This window comes from Crocodylus porosus, unplaced genomic scaffold, assembly GCF_001723895.1.
Source record: "Crocodylus porosus isolate Cpor-Errol unplaced genomic scaffold, CroPor_comp1, whole genome shotgun sequence".
Taxonomy (NCBI): domain Eukaryota; kingdom Metazoa; phylum Chordata; order Crocodylia; family Crocodylidae; genus Crocodylus; species Crocodylus porosus.
The window spans coordinates 1533290-1555024 of record NW_017728927.1 but is presented as its reverse complement, the minus strand read 5'-3'; the positions used below and the strand labels follow the sequence as shown (position 1 = coordinate 1555024).

The 21735-nt window shown below is 43.9% G+C and overlaps 1 protein-coding gene across 4 annotated transcripts in view; it reads left to right on the top strand.

Annotated features, from left to right (window-relative positions):
* LOC109314850 (acyl-coenzyme A synthetase ACSM3, mitochondrial-like) overlaps nucleotides 1-21735 on the top strand; it is a 35313-nt gene that overhangs the window by 3600 nt on the left and 9978 nt on the right. The window contains exons 2-10 of one of the 4 annotated variants that reach the window (XM_019542190.1): nucleotides 4620-4709; nucleotides 11108-11385; nucleotides 12071-12281; nucleotides 13471-13678; nucleotides 15366-15509; nucleotides 15729-15885; nucleotides 18017-18096; nucleotides 19325-19448; nucleotides 20444-20524. In XM_019542190.1, coding sequence (XP_019397735.1) covers nucleotides 11167-11385; nucleotides 12071-12281; nucleotides 13471-13678; nucleotides 15366-15509; nucleotides 15729-15885; nucleotides 18017-18096; nucleotides 19325-19448; nucleotides 20444-20524 — 1224 coding nt within the window. In that variant the 5' untranslated portion in view covers nucleotides 4620-4709; nucleotides 11108-11166. Of the gene's footprint in view, nucleotides 1-4314; nucleotides 4710-5235; nucleotides 5415-5474; nucleotides 5658-11107; nucleotides 11386-12070; nucleotides 12282-13470; nucleotides 13679-15365; nucleotides 15510-15728; nucleotides 15886-18016; nucleotides 18097-19324; nucleotides 19449-20443; nucleotides 20525-21735 lie in introns of those variants that run through there. The other 3 variants (XM_019542193.1, XM_019542192.1, XM_019542191.1) reach the window with 3 other exon arrangements.

Below are 21735 nucleotides of genomic sequence, written 5' to 3'. Positions count from 1 at the left end.
GATAGTAACTTTGCAAAACAAAGAGAGAGTGATACCTTAATACAAAGAGCTTTCAGTAGCTCTCCCAGTTCTCTCACCAGGGAGGGCTGACAGCTGCGCTGTTTTAACAAGACTTATTGATAATGCATTTTTAATAATATTTCTAACATCGGAACAATTGCATGTCTTCCTTAAAGAGAACATGTAACCTTTTATCTCCTGTGTTTCCTTCCTGAACAGGGACTACCCACGATACTACTCCAGACCTGGGAACTAGACCTGTGCAAAGTGGCTAGTATTTGCTTTGGATTCAGACTTGGCCTATTCGGGGGACAATGATTTGAATCACTGTCCCGATTCAATTCGGCCGAATCTGACTCGGAGGTGGGCCTGAATCAGCCAGGCCTATTCCCCGCCCGCTCTCCCAGATGAGTATTGGCTGCCCCAGCTCATAGCACTTCAGGGGTGGGGGGCAAACCCTGACTCGGCAGGTGCTGCTGGGTAGGGGGCAATCCCCGCTACCCCCACTGCCCCACACAGTATGGGGGGCTCTCCACAACCCCCTGGATGTCCCCTCTTGCTCCCCCAGCCCCTTATGGGTGCCCCACCTGTGCCAGCTCCAGCCCTTTAAGAAAAAAAACTGAAAAAAACCCAAGTCACTGCTCCTGCTGGCAGGAGGTGATCCCCACTGCCCCCCCGTAGCCAGGTGGGGGACTCTGCATGAGCCCCCCGAGGCCTCTGTAGGAGCGGTGATTCCGGGGGCTTTTCTTGGCTTTTTTTCTTAAAGGGCCAGAGCTAGCCTGGGCAGGGCAGCCATGGGGAGGGGAGGGGGCTTGTGGCAGAACCCCCCATGCAGTGGGGGGCAGCAGAGATCGCCCTGCACCCGGCAGGACCCAGCCAGCCCTGGGTCTTTTTTTTTAAAGTACCGAGCTGGGTCAGCCATGGGGGGAGCCGGGGGAGGGTCAGGGGGGTTGGCAGGGGTCCTCCCATGGTCCCCTCTCCCAGCCCCTGGTACTTACCAGTTCAGAGTCACTGGAGACTATCTGAAATATCAAAGCTCTCTGAATCTTTTCTGAAGATCTGGAGAGCTTTGAATCGCTTTGGACCTTTAGATTGGTCCCCTGATTCGATTTGGAGTCAGAGATTTGGCTGCTGAATTGGGCCAAATCTCCTCCAAATAGAATCACCACCTGAAGCTTCACACAGCCCTACTGTGAACTATTCCAAGTCTTTTTTTTTTCCAATTGCATCATCATTTCATGACAGTAGCAGGACTGCCAGTTCTTCCTGTTTATTCCCCATGCTTCTTACATCAGTGCATAAACATTATAGCTAACTAAGTGACTGCCCTAATTGCTCTCTGAGAACAGTGTTAGGGCTTCCCTTACTGCCTTCTCTTGCTCTTTTTGTATCTGTCACCTCGCTTGTATCTCTAGGTTTTTGTCTCCATCCCCCATTGAACCCACTGGAAGTTGAAAGCCCTATTCACTAAGTTAGCCTGTATGCAAAGACAGTCTTCTCCCTCTTCATCAGGTGGAAGAAGCTTGGACAACTTTTGTCTGGTGCTTCCTTAACTGTTTCTGCCTCCTGTCCGTTATTCCCCTGCTGGGTGGCAGCAAAATACCTTTTTCAACGGGAAGCTGAGTCTTGGTTTCCTGACTCATCTATTCCCTGGGAAGATGTGTTGCAATGGTCCACAAATGCTGAAGAAGGATCTCTTGCTGTCTGTTCTGCATTTGCATCATGAATCTCTTCTCTGTCCTCACAGATTGCATTATGGGCACCCAGAGAAAGATTTAGTGCTAAACACTTGGCATTTGGTTGCAGTGTACTTGGGGGGAGGTGGTGGGGAGAGGAGGAGCTATCTGAGCATAGTGTGTCAGACCTTTAGAAAGGTTCCTGATCACATTGCTTATCTAAATGTCCTTCAAGTAAGCAACCTCCCAGGAACTGGAGTAGTAATATACTATGTATGACTGTGTAGAGTTCCTTGGATTAAAAGCAAACAGGCTTGCCATGACCTTTTCCTAGGGTCAGACAGAATTAGTCAGGAGTCTGTTGAGTCTTTGGTTGTTCAGTGCTCGTCTTTCTACTACTACTACAAGAAATCTAGAAACCAGTGTTATGCCTCATCAAAAAGCATACAATGCAGAAGCAATTAGATAGATTAGTTTGTCATAGAGACTAGTTTTCTCCGTGAACCATAAAAATTACTCATCTGAGGATTCTTGACATATTTTCCCACCATTTTGTCAAAAAACAGTTTTGCTGTCATTTTCTATTAACTTTTATGCCTCCTTTGGGACAATTTAGTCTTTTGTTTGGGGATTCCTTTGTTGTGAAGGGATCTTGCTGTGATGTCACTCATCAAAAAAAATCTCACTCGTCCAATGCTGTTACAAGTTTTGCTGATCATTAGGGAGAGAGCATCTCCTTTTGGCTGGGTCCTTTTTTAAAGGAGTTTCTTTGCAGTGTTGTGTGTTTATCACTAAGGTGGTTCAGCTTTCCCAGGCTTCTGTGATTCATAGGTTCATAGACATTAGGGCTGGAAGGGATCTTGTGAGATCATTGGGTCCAGCCCCCTGCCTAAGGGGCAGAAAGTCAGCTGGGGTCAGATCACCTCAGCAAGATAAGCATCCAAGCATTTCTTAAACGTATCCAGAACAGGTGCTTGCACCACTTCTGGGGAAGTCTATTCCAGACTCTGGAGATTCAGACAGTAAATAAATTTTTCCTTATGTCCAGTCTAAAATGGTTTTCCAGCAGTTTGTGACCATTAGTCCTTGTCTTCCCTTGGGATGCCCTGATGAACAGACGTTCTCCCAGTTCCTAGTGCACACTCCTTATATACTTATAGGCTGCCACCGAGTCCCCCCTGAGCCTTCTCTTCTCCAGGCTGAAGAGTTCCATGTCCTTCAGTGTCTCCTCATGAGGCCTGTTCTCTTGACCTCTAATCATGCACATGGCTTTCTTCTGGACTCTCTCAAGCTTCTCCACATCCTTCCTAAAGTGCAGAGTCCAGAATTGGATGCAGTACTCCAGCTCACCAAGGCTGGGTAAAGTGGGAGGATGATTTCTTGGGTCTCGCTTGAGATACATCAGTAGATTCAAGCCAGAGTTTTATTTGCTTTGCTGGCTGCGGCATGGCATTGGTGACTCATATTCATCTTGTGGTCAGTCATGACCCCCAAGTCTCTTTCAGTCGTGGTGCTAGTGAGTGTAGCACTGCAGAGCCTGTAAGTATGATGTGGATTTTTTTTCCCCCAAGATGGAGCACATTGCATTTCTCAGTGTTGAATGCCATCAGGTTTTGATTCGCCCATCTTACAGCCCTGTCCAGGTCAGCCTGAATTGCCAGCCTATCCCGTACTGTGACCACACTTCCCCATAGTTTGGTGTCATAAGCCAATTTAGCCAGTCAACTTCTGACACCTGCATCCAGGTTGTTTATAAATATGTTAAAGAGTACGGGTCCAAGTATGGAGCCCTGGGGGATGCCCCTGGTCAGCATGCGCCGTGTCATCATGGTTCCGTCAACCACCACTCTCTGGGTCTGACCACAGAGCCAGTTTCCAAGCCATCAGACTGTGAGGTTGTTGAGGCCACAGTTCTCCAGTATAATCATGAGGACTTCATGGGAGACCAAGTCAAAGGCTTTTCTGAAATCTAAATATATGGCATCAACCTCTTCTCCTTTTTCTGGATGATGCATCAGCTGGTCATAGAAGTAAATGAGGTTGGTCACGAAAAACCTACCCGCAACAAAGCCATGTTGGCTATCTCTCAAAATGTTGCCTTCCATTAGCCTGTTGTTGATGGTTACTTCGATTATTGTTTCCAAGATCTTTCCAGGGATTGAGGTCAAAATGATTGGCCTATAATTGCCTGGTTCTTCCTTCCTTCCATTCTTGAAGATTGGCACCACACTGGCCCTCTTTCAATCTTCAGGCACCTCTCTGGAGCACCATGAGTTCTCGGATCTCCTCGCCATTGGTTGTGATATGATTTCAGCCAACTCTTTTAGCACTCTTGGCTTCATTCTGTCCGGGCCAACTGACTTGTGAATGTCCAGCCTCTCAAGCTGTTCCCTCACAAAATCTTCGTTAATTGTAGGCATATGATTGCCCTTATTCTGGTAGTCCTGGTCCTGTCAGGTAGGATGATCCCCTTGGGCTGATGGAAAACCGACGCAAAGTAATGGTTGAGGTGATTAGCTTTCTCCTGGGTGTCGGTTGTCCGCTGCCCCATTTTGGTTCAGCAGGGGTCCAAATGGGGCAGCTGACAACTGACACCCAGGAGAAAGCTAATTTCCTCAACCCTAAACACAGAATTTAGGATCCTACTGGTAGAAATCCATGTTATACATGTGACAGTTTTGTTTTCACTTAATAGCAACAGCTCCAAGCATTTTGCTGACATGTTCATCATAACTCTTTGCTGCCTTCTGTACTACTGTTTAGGGACTGAAGGTTCTTTGGAGGGAAACGGGTATCTAACCATCATGGCTTTAGGACAATGTTTGCCCAAGCTAGCTAGATGAAAGCAAACTCAAATATATTTATACATGTTGCAATCTCATTCTGTTTACAGAGGCTTGGATCCAGTTGTGCCATAGTATTGTACATTCTGTCCCTCTGCAGCTGGGGAAAGAAGGCGGCAGAATCTCCTATGCTTTCCAGAGCCATGTAGAAACTCATTTCGTGGGCACACAAGATTTTGGAGCCCCTCATGTAAGTCTAGATTTGTGCTGTGGTTAGTTTTTCTCTTTGTGCCATTTTCTGCCTGCCTCTCGGGATTCAAAGGTGGGATATGGCCTTTAACAAGGACCTCAAGCAAGGGGGCCCATTACTAGATGTCTCACTAGTGATGTTGAGCACAGCCAGCATGGTCTAAAAATTCTGTCGCAAGTCAGGCTTGGAAGTCAGCTTGAAAAGAAGTAAAAGTGTTCCCTGCCTGAGTGAGGCAAACTGGCTTTGGGCTCTGACATGGCAGCCCTCTATTGTAATGAGGACACTGAACCCTGGGGCTGCTTTGAGGGACATTTTCTGATGTAATGCCAGTGCTAATTTTACTCTAACCTGTATTTTTCTATTTCTCTCTCTCTCTCTCTCTCTCTCCCCTACTCTTTCATTTGTGTAAATCTCTCTCCCCACCCAATCTGCTGTTTCTCTTTGAGGTGTGTCTCATACAGATTGAATGGTGCAGATCCATATTGCTAAAATCTCTTCCCCTCTTTTTTTTTGATCACTAAAATTGCTGAACAAAAGTGGTGTTGCATAATGTGCTCCACATGTGAGTCCATATTGAACCACCTTGAAATTTAAATTACCATTTTTTTTATATTGTTGTTCAAGTAAAAGGGGGGAAAAAGGCAACTCCAAAAAGAAGTCTAGTCCAGAGTTTCCAGATTCACTGAGAAGTTTCACATTTTTGAGGTGAGAGACTCCTTTAACATCGGATCAGTCATCAAACAGTTTTTTGCTTTTTTTAAGTTCTGGTGATAATGGATTCTAGTGCATGTGCTTCAGTGAAACATTTAAAATCATACTTGTTGAAAGCTCTGGAGGGGTCATTAGTGATTAGCTGTGTCTATTACTTTGTGATAACCAATTTATTATGTTGAACCTGGCAAACTTGAAAAAACCTGCTCTTTACAGAATGCAGTCAGGTTGAGAGAGGTATTGTTGCATCAGGTAACTTTCTCCCCGATGATTAGCTCACTCAGGGTTATTGTTGCTTTCTGTAGAGCACTGTATTCCAAGCTGTCGCATCCTCTTTGCATTCTCTCTTGTAAATGTTGTTTAGGCAAAAGCCAAGATTATTGCGATCAAATTCTAAACCATTTCCATGCGTTTGCAAATCTGTGAAAACACAAGGGCCTCTCTGTTATTTACTGCAGTTAAAATATTATTAACCAGGATGTAATTTTTTTTTTTTAATGAGACTATTTAATGCTCATGAAAGAGACAATATTGACAGCTCTGGAGACTGTAACTGCATGCATAGGGAATGCAGTATCAGGCTCCTAATGGCTTACTTTATGGCTAGAGATGGAAGTTGCATGTAAACTGGTTTAAGTGATCAAAAATTGATTTAAACAGGACAGAAGTTCAGTGCACATAAACTGCTTTAAAAATTGCCAAAACCAGTTAAGATATACCTGGATGGATGTAGTATCAAACTTAACTGATTTAGGTCAAATCAGTTTACAGAACTTCTGTCCCAGATCCTCTCCCAATTCAAGTTAACTCACAGTCCCCCAGTATCCCAGGCTGCTTTGCAGCCCAGGGCTCTGCTGTCTGCTCCACCCCACTGCTTTCAGAGCTGAGGCTGTAAAGCCTGTGTGCCTGACAGGATGTGAGGAGGGTCAGGGGAACAGACCCCAGGACCCCCTAGCCTGGGTCTGCATAGTACAAGGTTGGGGGGAAGCTTATCTCTCCCCCCTCCCCCCAGCAGACCCGCAAGCTGGGCTGGGATTGCCTAGTTCTGCCCTACGTCAGCTGGGACTGGGGGGCAGGGAACATGTTACTTTGAATTACTGATTTATCAAATCAAGAGCAAGACCTTTATAAAGGGGGATAAGGCAAAATGCCGTGTTTATTGATTACATGAATTAGACATAAAGGTTCAGACACACCACTCATACAGACGCACACAAATCACCCCACACATCATTACATTCAGACATACACAAAACGGCCATTCCATTCAGATATTATAGTTACCAGCAGCAGTTGTTCAATAGGAGTACTGGGTGGCCAGCCCAGGCCTAATGAGAGAAGATGCAGATAGCAGGCTGGAGCAGGGTGAACAGACGTGTCTGTGCCTGAAGAAAGCAGTAGTTGAGAGAGACTCGCCCAACCTGGTATTTTCCAGAGTCCTCTTTTATAGGGATAGGCAACCTTTGTTTTGCACTTTGGGGGTTTTCCATACCCAATTTCTGTTTCTGCAGTAGTTTCTCATCCATCTTCTGCTTATCTCAGCCCAAGGTCAGTTTGGTCATAAAAGTTGGTATCTCAGCCTTGGAGTATCTTTGCTGCCCATCTGGCAGGATATGTGGATTCCTCTTCCTCATTATCTCCTTTGTGCCCTAGGCCTCAAAGGGATTCTTCAGCCAACTATTAATTAGTTTACTGACTGGTAACTTACAAATTTTGGTGCCTTGTTGCTTATAAACACAGTTAAATCTTCTTTTCCTGTCTCTACGCCATTTTCTCACCATTCACCCTTTACACATACTCATACATAAAGGGCATGCAGAGTTCATTCACTTATGTCAAGCAAAAGAATACAAAATTGAGTTGTCACGTTACTTACAGGACAAGACTAGCATGGTTACAGTTTACTACTATTACACTCTATGTTAACAGCAGCTACATTAGTTCAGTTCATGCTACAAACATGACCCCCGCAGCCTAGCACCAATCCCCTCAGCTGGGATCTGAAAGGGACAGGGAGGGGAAGGCCCCTTCCACCAGGCTTTTCGACCTCCCCGCCACATCCTAGAGAGCCTGCTGGGATCCTTTGGCCCTCCCACGGCCCTCCCACCCCCCTGCTTTCACAGGGCTGAGGCAGTAAAGCCTCTGCTCACTAGCCTCTGCCTGTCAACCCCACAGGACCATATTGAGTGAGGGGCAGGGAATCTTCTCTCTGCACCAGGGGCAGGGCTTAGGGGACTCTGCCAGGGGTGGGGAACGCTCTCTGAGGCTGCTACCCCAGAAAATGTTCCTGACAGCAGGCTTGAGAGTCAAACATCTCATTTCAGATTTTTCAAGGGGATATTTATATTCTGTCCCTGTTTTTTTTTCATTGTTTACTGATCTTTTTTCTTCTTTCTCTCTGCAATGTTTCCCTCTGCAGCTAGGATTTCTGCTACATTGCTGTAGCAATTCCAAAGGTAGAGAATGACTCCATCCGGGCAGTTTTGCAGACAAGAATGCACTGGGAAATTCACCCCCATGACATAAATCTCTTCTAAATTCCTTCCTTCTTTCCTGGCAGCGTACAAGCATGCGGCCTTTTCAAGCACAAATTGAATCTACCAATCTATTGCAGGACATTTTATTGGGGCCTTCCATTTTAAAGCAGAATTTGGTTCTTTCCTAGTTCACTTCTAACCACTTCTGGTAGAAAGCAGAACAGGGTGGCACCTTGGAAGACTAACTCATTCAGAAAAGCTTTCATAGGTTACAAGCTTTCATTTGTCTACTTTATTCATTCATAACATTTGACTCTATCCATCTCTGTATTTTGTTCTTATTTAACTTTATTAATGAATTCAACTTATCACATAATAAATTTAACATTTAAAGATACATCCGATTCACTAAAATATTTATATAGAGACAGACATTAAACTTCCACCAGTTGTGCTCTTTTACCTTAAGTCAGCATCCACATTTGTGTTCTTTTCTTTTCAAGTCTCTGATGGTTCCTTTATATTTAAGTCAATGTTAAGCTTTTGTGTTTCTTTATCTGTATATAATTCACTCCCCAACACTTTTTCCTCAGAACTCAGCATAGTGAAAATTTCTACACATCTCTGCTCTTAAATTTTAAATTTATTCTTAAATGTAAGCTCATGGAACTTGCAGTTTTCCTTAATATTCAACAAAGTTTCTCAAACTGTCTAGTTCAGAGGCAGAAGATTCTTTTTTACCAAATTTCAAGAAACTCCACCAAATTTCTAAGCAAGGATCTTTTTTCCTTCTCACCAACACTGACATGATAGGATGGCTTTTCCATTACTAACATTTCCCAAAACTTTTTAAAATCAGTAACTGGTCACTTCTGGAACACTGCCAGCCTGCAAGGGAAAACCCACCATTTCCCGCGGATTCCTGCACAGTGCTGCATATCTGAGACAAATGGTGTCCTGGAGTCATGCAGCCCGGGACTGGGACTTCAGATTCCCATTCCAGGACTGTCCCACCCAATTAGGGACAGGTGGTCACCCTATATACACCTCCCTGATCTGGCCTTCACAAATCTAACAAGTCTCACTGCATAGGGGGTAGATCACTTTAAAAAAAAAACCAACCACAATTGACAGATAATAATTACACTGCTTATTGCATAAGGACGATCCTGCCATGAGCAGGCAATTGGACTAGATCTGGGGTAGCCAGTCTTCAGCATGTCTGTCAGCAGGTTACCCCTACTTGGAACCAGATGACCCCCAACTAGATCATCCCAACCAAGGCTTTGTCTACCTAGGACTTAAAAACCTCCAAGGGTGGAGATTCTGCAACTTTTCCGGGTAGCCTGTTCCAGTGCTTTGCTACTCTCTGCTTGAGAGAGTTTTTCCTAATATCTAACCTAAACTTCCCTTGTTACAATATGAGCCCATTGTTCCTTGTTCGTCATCTGTCACCGCTGAGCTTCATCCTCTTTGGAACCACCATTCAGGTAGATGAAGGCAGCTATTAAATCCCCTCTCAGTCTTTCCTGTTCCAGACTAAATAAGTCCACCTCCCTCAGCCCCATGTGCCCAGGCCTGGGCAACTGGTGCCTCCTGAGTTTGGGGCACCAGCAAGACATGACCAGGGCAAGGGGTTCCCCCAGTGGCCAGCTGTCAACAGGGGTGAGTGGCGAAAGTGCCAGCACTAATGCATGCGGCATGGTGGGAGTGGAAGTGCTGGCACTTCCACCACCGGCACTTCCACCACCAACGTGCTGCTGGTGGAGCCAATTTCAGGGGAGGCGCTAGCACTCTCCATGCCCCCTACCAGCCAGAGTGCTCACTCTCAGGGGGACTAGTGCCCCCTCTATGTGTCACCGATGGCTCCAGGTCCTTAACCATTTTGTTGCCCTCTGCTGGACTCTCTCCAGTTTGTTCACATTGTTTCTGTAGTGGGGGCCCCAAAACTGGACACAGTACTCCAGATGTTGCCTCATCAGTGCTGAACAAAGAAGAAGAATTGCTACCTTTGATCTGCTGGCAATGATCCTATCAATGCAGCCCAGTATGCCGTTAGCCTTCTTCACAGTGAGGACACACTGTTGGCTTATGTTCAATCTTATTGTGCCCTGTAGCCCCTGGGTCCTTTTTGGCAGAGCTGCTGTTTAGACAGTTGATCTTCAGCCGGCGCATGGAATTGATCCATCCTAAGCGCAATACTTTGCATTTGTCCTTACTGAACCTCATGAAATATCTTTTGGTCCAATCCTCTAATTTGTCGAGGTCTCTGAATCCTTGCCCTACCCTCCAGTGTATCTACTGTTCCCCTGAGCTTGGTGTCATCTGCAAACTTGTTGAGAGTGTATTCCATCCCATCTTCCAGATCACTGATGAAGATATGGAACAAAACCAGCGCCAGGCCTGACCCGTGGGGCACTCAACTTGATACAGGCTGCCAACTAGACATCAAGTCATTGATTACTACCCTGTGAGCCTAACAATCCAGCTAGTTTTCTATCCATGTTACTGTCCATTCATCCAACCCATACTTCCTTAGTTTGCTTGCAAGAAAGTTGTGGGAGACCATATCAAAAGCCTTGCTAAAGTCAAAGTATATTGTATCAACTGCTCTCCCCACATCCACAGAGTTGTTTATCTCATCATAGAAGGCAATCAGGTTGGTCAAGTGTGACTTGCCCTTGGTGAATCCATGTTGACTGTTCCTAATAACCTTCTTCTCAGAGTGCTTAGAAAAGAATTTCTTGAAGACCTGCTCCATGATCTTTCCAGGGACTGAGATGAGACTGCCGTGGTCCACTGAAGGGAAAGAAGGGTTTACTTTTTTTTTATGTGTCAGCAGCAGCATTTCTCCTTTGGTGGGTAATGCAAAACTTGGCTTATGAGTACTCTTTTCCTGAGCTTTGATTCAGTTCTGTAAGCAAGATGAGTGGTGTAGGGTATAGCAGTTACAAGGGTAGTTGGAGTGTGTGATAGGTACTCACCAGCCTCATTTTCTTTTGACTAGGAAACAAAGCACTTGCAATAAAAGACCTTCATAACACAATCAAGTCATACATATAATAACAACAGTTTAACAGGTTACATGAGAAGCTTGTATTCTATAAAGTGCAGGATAATGTTTAATTATTCCATAACCTAGCTATAAAGGCATTTTAAATCTTCTTTTGAATCTATTTGGCAAGTATTTTTTTTTCCTGCACTGTATAGTTTTCAGATAAGCCCTGCAACAAGTGACTTGATGACAGAATAAATCAAAAGGCCCTGTTATGGCTCTGGCTGCTACGCATTTCTTCCTGAAAACCCAAGGCTGCAGGTCCCTGCGCTCTCCAATTAGATTCTTCCGATACACTAACAAAGGCGGTGCACTATTGGCTCCTCAGAATTTTTCAGACTATGAATCCATAAAACAACAGTACAAACCACAGATACCCGAGTACTTCAACTTTGCAAGAGATGTGCTGGACAAATGGACTGCAGTGGAAAAGGTAAACTTTCTTTAACTTCTAACATTTAAGATTTTAATGAAAAATATCATTGACAAGTAAATTATCTGACTTTGTGATTACAAGTTGGCTAGGAATTCCCAAGTTCTACTATTCCCCCCAGCTTGGTGCTATAGCACTGGCTTCCATGAGTAACCTCACTGACTGCTGCAAGGCTATGGACTATATCCAACCAAGGGCTTGGGTATTATAGCACTGAATGTGTAGGCATCTGGCTGCCCACAATGGGATCCAAAACCCAATATGATGCCCACAAGTTCCCAATTCAACATATGCACAGAGTAGACACCTCTCAAGGATAATCCAAAAAGTCCTGCACACTGAGTGTGGAGCTGCCTAGAAGTAGCCAATAAAAAGCACTGAAAACAGGGATGCGCCTGGAATCCCACTCACTCTGGAACTTGAGTGCAAGTCAAGACTATTGGCGGGTGTTGCTATCCACTCATGATCTAGTACCTGGCATCTCTTAAAGGAACATCCTACAGATGTTCTTTCAAACAAGTGAGCAGGGCTTATTTGAAGTCACTGGCAAAACTACAATAGACTCCAATAAGGCCAGAGTTGCCTCAGTGACTCATCAGTTATGAACATTTGTCTTGTTGAGGTATGAAGGGAAGTAATGCGTGTCTTAACCTAAGCACTTATAATGTACTGTGTTGTTCATTAGGAGGGGAAGAGGCCCACAAACCCAGCATTTTGGTGGGTGAATGATAATGGAGATGAGGTGAGGTGGAGCTTTGAGGAGCTGGGAGTCCTCTCCAGGAAAGTGGCTAATGTACTGTTTGAGATATGTGGCCTACAAAAAGGTGACAGAGTCATTCTAATTCTGCCCCGGATACCAGAATGGTGGCTGGTGAACATGGCTTGTATGAGAACAGGTTAGTAAAAAAACCAAATAAACTAGCATTTATGAATGGAATCAATAATCAGCACTGAGCAAGCTCAAAATTACAAAGTCATTCTCAATCGGAAACATGGCCATTCACAATGAGAAATGACTGCCCTATAGCTACATTTCTCTAAGCTGTACTATAGGTTTCAGGCATCCTTTACTTCCGCTATTAACAAAAGCCTAATATTCTCTCTATCTATATCACTGCTCTCTTTCTCATTGCTCATGATAAATGTCAAATGAACTCTTCTGCTTGCTTGCATATATTCAGATATGCATATTCAGATATGCATCTGAGTGTTATTTGTTTAAATATTTATTTAAATATTTGTTTAAATATTTGCTATGTCTAAATATTTAATAAAACCCAAAGTATCTCAGAGCGTCACAATTATTAATAGTTTATCTTCACAATGTCCTTGTGACGTATTACATGTCGTACTTTACGTATGAAGAAGTAAAGCATGAAAAGAATAATTATTTCAGTTGGTGCTTGGAAAAATCGGACACTAGGCAGCTTGCCTAAATTCACCAAGGAAGTCTACAGTAGAAGTGAGGTTAAATCCAAATCCAGTGAGCCCAACCAATACTTTTATTGCAAAGCCTTCCTTTTTCTCCAGTACAATTAGTCATATAGCTAATCATCTCTATCTAGCAAGCTGGTTGCATACATATGGTGCCCTTATAGAATGAGTCCTTTATCAAGGGTTTGAAGTTTTCTGTACATTGTTAGCTGGCTTCCCTAGTAAAATGTGTAAGGTGCCATGATGAAAAATGAGAATCAACGAAGATGCATTTTATCTGAAGGAAGCAAATGCAGCTATCACTCTTACCAAATGAATAGATGTTAATCCATGAGCCTTATTATTCAAGTCCAACACTGTTATAAGTACAGTACATTCTATACGAGTGAAATCTATTATTTATTAGCTTCTCTTAACAGACCTCATAAATGCCCTTGGCTGTGGTCTTAACCACAAATTTATATTGATCTTAAATAATATAATTATGGAAAAGCAATACATTTACAAACCTAGAGCCAAATCCTATTTGTTTACTCCAGCACATAACTGCTGAAGTCAGGGAAGCTACCGATGAGTGTAAGGTGAATACAGTTTGGCTAACAGATGTGTGCAATGCTATTATTAAGGTTCATATCTGTCCCCCCCCTTTAGGAACTATCCTTATTCCTGGAACATCACAGTTGACAGCAAAAGACCTTCTCCATAGACTACAAATGTCAAAAGCAAAGTGTATTATCACTGACGATGTGTTGGCACCAGCTGTAGATTCCATTGAGTCTGAATGCCAGTTCCTGAAATTCAAGCTACTGGTGGCAGAGGAGCACAAGAAAGGATGGTTGAGTTTTAAAGAACTCATCAAGTGAGTAGCTGTTACAGTGAAAGCCTTGCAGTAATATGAGAGGGAAGCATGCTGGCTGGTTTGGGAATAGGACCTGGAAAGGTAAAATATGCTGTAACATTTTCATCTTGTTAGGAACTAGAAAGATGCACACAAAGGAAAAATACCAGCATTCCTATTAGAGCCTTGACTAGTCCAGTGGCTTTGGGTCTTTTCACATTTAGTAAATGTTTGTCTAGTGTGAAACTACAAAATATATGAGGCAGCTCTTCCCAAATGGTGGCACACCACTGCCATCCAGGATGAAAAGGAGTAAGTTGCTGGCATTACAAGTTCCCCTGTGCCACCTTAACATATGGTATTAAAGCTTTTAACAGCTGCAGGATTGCTGTGTTCAGGTAACATTGGTGCCGCAATCCAAATTCAGCCCTTAGTGATAAGGTTAACCATTTCCCTGGTATCACTTTTTTTCCTCATGCAGCCCTAGCTCAGTTGTGCTGACTGGCACACTGAGAATGGCTTGCATAGTTTCATAGTAGCTAGGATCAGGAGGGACCTGAACAGATCATCTAACCTGACCCCTTGCCACAGGCAGGAATGAATGATGGGTTCACAAGACCCCAGACAGGTGATCATCTAACCTCCTCTTGAATTTGCCCAAGGTAGGGGCGAGGACCACTTCCCTGGAAAGTTGGTTCCAGATGTTGGCCACCCTAACTGTAAAATATTGCTTTCTGATCTCTAACCTAAACCTATTCTCCATCAGCTTATTACCATTGCTCCTTGTCATCCCAATTGGTGCTGGGGAGAAAAGGGCTCTACCTATTTGCTGTTGATCTCCCCTGATGAGTTTGTAGGCAGCCACCAGCTCCCCCCTCTCAGCCTCCTCTTGCTGAGGCCGAACAGGTTCAGGTCCCTCAGTCTCCTCATAGGGCCTGTCCTGCTGCCCTGTCACCGAGTGGGTGGCCCTCCTCTGAACCCTCTCCAGGCTGGCCACATCCCTTTCGAAGTGCGGTGCCCAGTACTGGACTGCGGCCTGACCAGTGTCACACAGAGCGGGAGGATCACCTCTGGACCGGCTTATGATGCACCTTTTGAATGCATGACAAGGTATGGCTGGCCTTGCTGGCTGTGGTCTGGCGTTGGCAGCTCCTTTCTGCCTCTGTGACTTCAAGAAGGGAACTCCCCAACCTGAATGTATGCTGTGGATTCCTTCTCCCAAGGTGCAGCATCCTGTATTTGTCTACGTTGAACCCCATCCTATTCTTGTCTGCCCACTTTTGTAATCTGGAGCTCTCCTCCTGCCCACCCCATGCAGGGTCTTCAACAGAGAAGTACTCAGTTCTCTATGCTCCCATCTCCCCTGGAGCTGGCTGGCTGTGAGTTTTTGGTGAAATAATATCACAAGCCTTTTCTAATGCAAAAAGTTAAAATACAGTTTGAGAAAAAGAAGAGAGAGAAAAACATGGTTTGAAGGTCGCTTTTTTTTTTTTAAATCAACTTTCATGCCATCTGTCCTCTCAGGATGTGGTTAAGCTCTGTGCAGTCACCTTGATATACCCTCACAGGATGTCCTTCTCTAAAGAGAAGAACACTGTCCCATTTGTGCTGCTTGGTGCATACTCTCTTAGAACTCCACAGAAGTTATTTTATACAAACACGGTCAGAATCTCTGATTTTATTTTTCGCTTCCTTTTGTCTGTTAAAGATATGCTGGTGCTGACCACAGCTGTGTGAACACAAAACATCAAGATCTAATGTCTGCGTTTTTTACCAGTGGAACAACAGGATCTCCAAAAATGACTGAGCATTCCCACAGCAGTCATGGCATTGGACTCACAGTAACTGGCAGGTATGGTCTGTGACTGCTGTAAATCATGTGTTTTTGCAGAATATTCCAATATCAAAAACTGTCAGTTTCATTAAAGTCATGGCAAAACCATTATTACAAGAGATGAGGAATAATTCCTCTAGCAAGTTATGGTTATATTGGATCGGAGCAGTCATGCGAAGTTCCTTTTCATATGAAAAAGAAAATCCCCCACAGATCTTTTTCCTTGTATAATGTTAGGTACTGGCTGGATCTGACCTCTTCTGATATACTGTGGAATACGTCAGACACAGGTTGGGCAAAGTCAGCCTGGAGTAGCGTGCTAGCACCATGGATTCAAGGGGCATGTGTCTTCGTACATCACATGCCACGATTTGATGCAAGAACTGTCCTGGATGTAAGTGACAAGAAACAGTGGTTTCCTTCCATGTTGCTTTGGCCTTAGTTCCCACTTCCTCACAGTTGTGTAATGGGCAGCATGCTGCAAGTCTGCAGCCCTTTACCGAAAGGTAGTCAACCAACCAGCTTTCAGTAGTGAATTGTAGCAGTGGTGTAGGACACGCATTAAGTGCCTGGGATAGCAGGGGAACACCATTCTGCTTATCCAACTCGCGTTGTCATTCTCCTCCCCCTTGTCTGACTATGCAATTGGGTGCAGTAATGCACTGCCCAACTCTGCAGACAGGCAGAGGCAGTGCAGAGCTACCCCTGCTGCTGCAAAGACTTCTAGTGTGGGGAAATGGAGGCGGGGTGGTACCCTGGCACCCCTCATAGGTGGTGCCTGGGCCCCACCCTAGTTAATGGTACTGAGTAATTGATACAAGCTTGGTTCAACAAAGCATTTAAGCAGATGCTTAACTTTGTCTCCCTGCTTATATCACCTTTAGACTAAGGGGAGGGAAGCATGGGACTAAGTACTTTGCTGAATAAAAGTCATGCTGTGTGACCCTGCAAGAATTACTAGCTGTAAAAGTGAAACATGCCAACATCTGCAGGAATGGTTTGTAAAAATACAGAGCTGTTGTTATTAAAGTGAGAGCAGTAGTAGGTAAATGAATTTTGTAAAGCATATTGATTTGGGGCACAATGAAGAAGTTGACGTAAGACTGACTTTTCAGTGTTATATTTTTTAACAACAACACAAGTTATACTCTATCCCATGCATACCATTTTGGATACTGTGAAAGATATCCAAGCATCACTGTCTGTTTGGTTTTTTGGTGGGGAATTGTTCTTGCCCCCTCATAGAGACTTTTATAATTATGCTTATAACATAGCATCCCTAGAAAGGCACATTCCTTTGTTAGTTTGCCTGGAAAACACTAAAAAATGGCAGATATTTGAGGTATATTTCACAGTCAATTAAACCTTTAAACCAGTGGTTGTCAACCTTTTTTGAGTTGGGGCCCCCCTCCACAGCTCTTGAATTTGCCAGAACCCCCAGTTAAGAACCACTGTTGTGGTGCCTCAGTTTACTCCAGTGATTTTTCAGTTGGGGTGTGGCTGCTGCCCTTGCAGGAAGAAGTGCCCCATGTGCCTCATGCATACTCAGATTGGGAATGCAGCTCCTGCCTGCATCAGGAGTCTCTAATAAAGCAGGCCAGCATCTTTCCCTTCCCCCCAACCCTGTCCCATGCTGCAGCCCTTCCTGGCTAGGGGTGGGCAGAACAGTGCTATCTAGTGATGGAGGCAGCCTGGATATAGATGCCTCTGCGACCAGAGCCGTTGCCATGTGGAATTGCCCCATGCACCTCTGTTTCTAGGTGTGTGTGGGATTGGACTGGGAAAGGCTGTGGAAGGAGCAGGTGCTGTTGCCTGCATTAGGGTTATCAGATACACCCAATAGAGGTAGAAGCACCCTCTTCTTCCGTGGCTGTTTCCCAATGTGGCTTCTAAGGGCCTCGTGGAAACCAAGGTGCACAGGGAAGTTTCATCTGGCTGCAGCACTGTAGCAATGGCATCGATCTCCAGGCTGCCATAGCACCTCCACAGCCAAGTGAAGTGTTTGTGCATGCCTCGGTTTCCCAGAGGCACATCAGAGCCGAACTGTGAAGCAGCTTCTGCAGGACAGGGTGCTCTTGCCTGTATAACGATACATCGCAGCACCCCAACAGGTTCTCATGGCACCCTGGGCTGCTGCAGCACCCCAGTTGAGAAACACTGCTTTAAACATACAAACCAGCAGCTCTATGGCTTCCATTATTTTGTAATCAAGTACTAAGAGCTATCTTTGTAAGAAATGCTGTAAAGAAGGATACAAAATGTTTTGTGATGAAAAGCCCTGAAACGTCAGGCTAATTGTGAACTGATTGACAAGCTGTTTTACAGAAAACGCTATCTTAAAATGATAAAAGTGCTTGAGATTTTGAAGGCAGATGTGTTTTCACAATTCTTTACTATTCTAATCAAATGTTTCATAAATTGGTTACAAATAGTACACTGTAAACATAAGCTTTCTGATGTAAATGATGAAGGAAACCATGGTAACTTCTGCTTGCAACACTTAGCTTTCATTTTAAACCCTCTAGAGTCTGTCCAGATTTCCCGTAACAACTGTCTGTTCTGCTCCAACTGCTTATCGAATGCTTGTGCAGCATGACCTGACCAGGTAAAGCATAGTCAAAGTATGTTACAGTAAGTAGATCAATATATTCGATCAAAATAGTGGGCAAAATTTTGCAGTTTTTACAGCAACACAAACCTGTAGTATCTTCAAGGTGAGTGCAAAATTTGGCCATACGTTTTTCCATGTCATGAATCTTACCTATGAAAATACAGCAAAACCTTTTATCTAAAACGTATGATATAGGGATAATGCAACTTACGTATGTTCGGTACCTTGAAGTAAAAAAAAAATCTTTGAAAAGAAGTCCAGAATTTTGAACCATATTATTGGAAAAAAAGACTATTATCCAATCCTAAGCTTTCTTTTCTAGCCCTAGTTTGTAAGAACACTGCTTCAAGAAGAAAAATAACTTTTCCTCATTAGCTTTTACTCCTAGAATATCCTAAACTATAGGAATATGCCTATATCCAGTAGGTTTAACTGAAACATTTGGAGGTTCTAACTCAATGCCACTATGACACAATCTTTTGTTAATATTGTTAAGACTGAATGCCAAGATTCTTCCTTTATTTTGTTCTCCAATTCCAATTTTATGGTACGATTATGGTAAGATATTAAATGCTGAGTTTCAGCTAAATTCTGTTTTACACCACATAGTTAAAATGGAACGAAGGGGACTCAGTTAATAGTTTTATTTCTATTTTTATTAGAAAAGACAAACAGTGAAGAAATACTATAACAGAAAAGACATAGGAAGTAGTAGATCTATCTGCTCTCACTCTTTCTAGTAGTACAACAAGAAACCATTCAATGCTAGTCTGCAGGTTTGGGGTCTGCTCATACAGAGTCATTTGCAGAGCAGGCGCCATACAATTAATTTTTAAAAGGTGCAAAAAAAGTAGCCTATTTTGCAATTAACCTGTGGAGCTCATTGCCATAAAGGATCATGGAAGTCAAAAAGGTAGCAGCATTTGGACAAGGTTCTTCTACATTTTTATAGGTATAAGAATGTCCAGCTTTTTCAGTAGTAAGGATAAAAAATAAGACAATAACAAACCCTTGTACTTCAAGAATAAACCAACCTACTGACTCAGCAAACATGATCCGACCCTTTCTTCCATGGAAGACCCAGTTCCTTCATGGGAATCGGCTCCTATTGACACACTGACACTAAAAGAAGAGATACAGAATCAGCCTTTTGAATTCATTTCCCTTGTGTGGCAAATTATTCTGTTTGCCTGACTGACTTTTATTTCTCTTTCACACAAAGCTACAAATTCAAGAGTCTGCAACACTGTGTGAGTGCAGGGGAGCCAATCAACCCTGAAGTGATGGGAAAATGGAAAACACAAACTGGGCTGGATATCTATGAAGGCTATGGACAGACAGAAACGGTACATCCAAGTGCTTTAGAGATGCTCCAGCAAATTCCATTCATCCTGCCAAGAAAAATCTTATTTAAAACTACAATAAATGGTCTGGCCGTCTTTCAGGGGAAGAAATCCATAGTAATAATAAATGATGTTGAAAATAATCTAGGTTTAATAAGTTATCCAGAACTTTAAAGCCTGGATTCAAAGCCCACTGAAGATAACGAAAGGAGTCAGGCCCTGTATTGGCTCCATTGCACTTTGAATCAGAACCTAATACTGCAAAACCACATTCCTCTTCATTACCTGCCAAATTTTGCTTTCAGATTCACATTCACAGCTGGTCCTAATTCCCTTCAGCACAGTACATATAATGCCAAGAGCAGAACATGGATTTTAGAAGTTTTATCAGTGGTTGCGTGATTATAGTTTTAATGATTGTTTCTCACAGAGGTTGCTATACAGTGGGTGCATCTACAAGAGACATTTACTGCAGAGTAAACTATTTAGCTCCACATTAAATGTCTCACAACCGTATGTGCAGCCCTATTAGTCCACTTAAACCAATTAACTCTGCAGCAGGGTAGTACTTGTAAAAACAAATACTATCCTGCTGTGGAGTTTTTTATTCCACAGCACCGCGTGTGTAGACACTGACATGGCTGGCTGGGTCATGAGAACACTTCAGTGCAGAGACTGCCTGCCAGCTAGCGCCACACTGGAGCACCCTTGTGCCCCCAACCAGTCCCTCCGTAGCATGTTAAGCTGGCTCAGAACAGCCCCGGGCTGGCAGGCTGACCCCCTGGACCCTGCCAGCTCGGGCTGCTCTGATCCAGCTCAGCATATTGCAGTCGTGGGTGCACATGTAAAAGTGGAGCCTGGAAGCAATAAACTCCGGTGTGATAAACTCTGGTGTCCAGTGTAACTTTTTTTGTGATTATTAATTTAGTAACTTGAAGGTGAATCAGAAGTCTGAATCCACACACTATATAGTTTAATTTTCAAAACTTTTCATACAGGTGCTGATTTGTGGAACTTTCAAGGGAATGCAGATTAAACCTGGTTCTATGGGAAAGCCATCTCCAGACTATGATGTTCAGGTATTTTACCACTATAAGCCTTAGGGAATTTTTTCTTAAAGTAAGAAGGCTCTGATTTCTTTGCAGGAAAGCACAAGTAAGCCCACGGAAAAGAAAGAGAGGACTTATTTTTGCTGAATCATTTTCGATTTAGGTATCTAGAAAGGCAGATTTCTCTTTTGTATTATTCAGCCTTCTGCCCATGGGTGGGGTAAGCAGGTTATTTCTACACTTTGTTTCAAATAGATTTCCTACAAAATGTTATGCTTTGGATATTTGAAAAGTTATCCCAGAAGAAAGGATGACTTGACAGAGATTGAGAAACTCAGGAAAAATCCATGTGATGATACATGGTATTGAATACATGGCTCAAATGATTGCACTACAGTTTCATCATTCTTTTATGAGACTGTGTAACACATGAACAGCCATCTATTAGCTTTGACTGGACTTCATTTTTTATCGCTGAAAATTAAAATTGCTTAGTTAAGGGGTACTAGAATGGTCTTTCATGATTAAACCAGAATCACTGGGTTATATTCCAGCATTGAATCACTATGACAGTGGCTCATATACATACCTTTCTCTATATACTTCTGTTTTCCCAAGAGATCACCTGCTATATCTTTTCTTCCTCACTTGGACGTGCTAGCCTTAATGTCTGCAAAATGCTTTGGACTCCTCAACTAAAAGCATAGTTTTATTTCTGTTTCTGTAACGCTTTATTTGGACTCTCATTGGCTGTCTCGACAGCCAGTCACAGTGCTTCAAGAGGGTTCAGACTGCAGGTGGCAGGGGCGCTGCAATGGACCGCTGCCATGACAGCAGGGACGGGGCCAAGGCCAGTGCAGCTCCCCTGCTCTGTGGCGAGCTGGAGGTGGCGATGGCGCTACAAGGGAGGTGGGGAACAGTGTTGGACCCACGGCAGGAAGATGAGGGAGGGGAGGAATGGGGCTGATGCAGCGTGGAGGAAGAACAGGCCCTGATGCCATGATGGTGGGGACAGTGCATCTGGCCATGCCCCCCCCGCCCCCCGGCTCTTGGGAGGTGGTGGCGATGGAGCAGATAAAGTGGAGGATGAGGCCAGCACTGCTCCCTGGATGCAGCTGCAGCATGGGATGCTGGGTGGCAGCACTCCATCCACAACCCCCCTCCCCCCCAATCATTCATGGGGAGGGGACAGGTGGACAGAGGTCAGTCAGCCAGGGAGGAAACAGGCCTGGCCCCAAAAC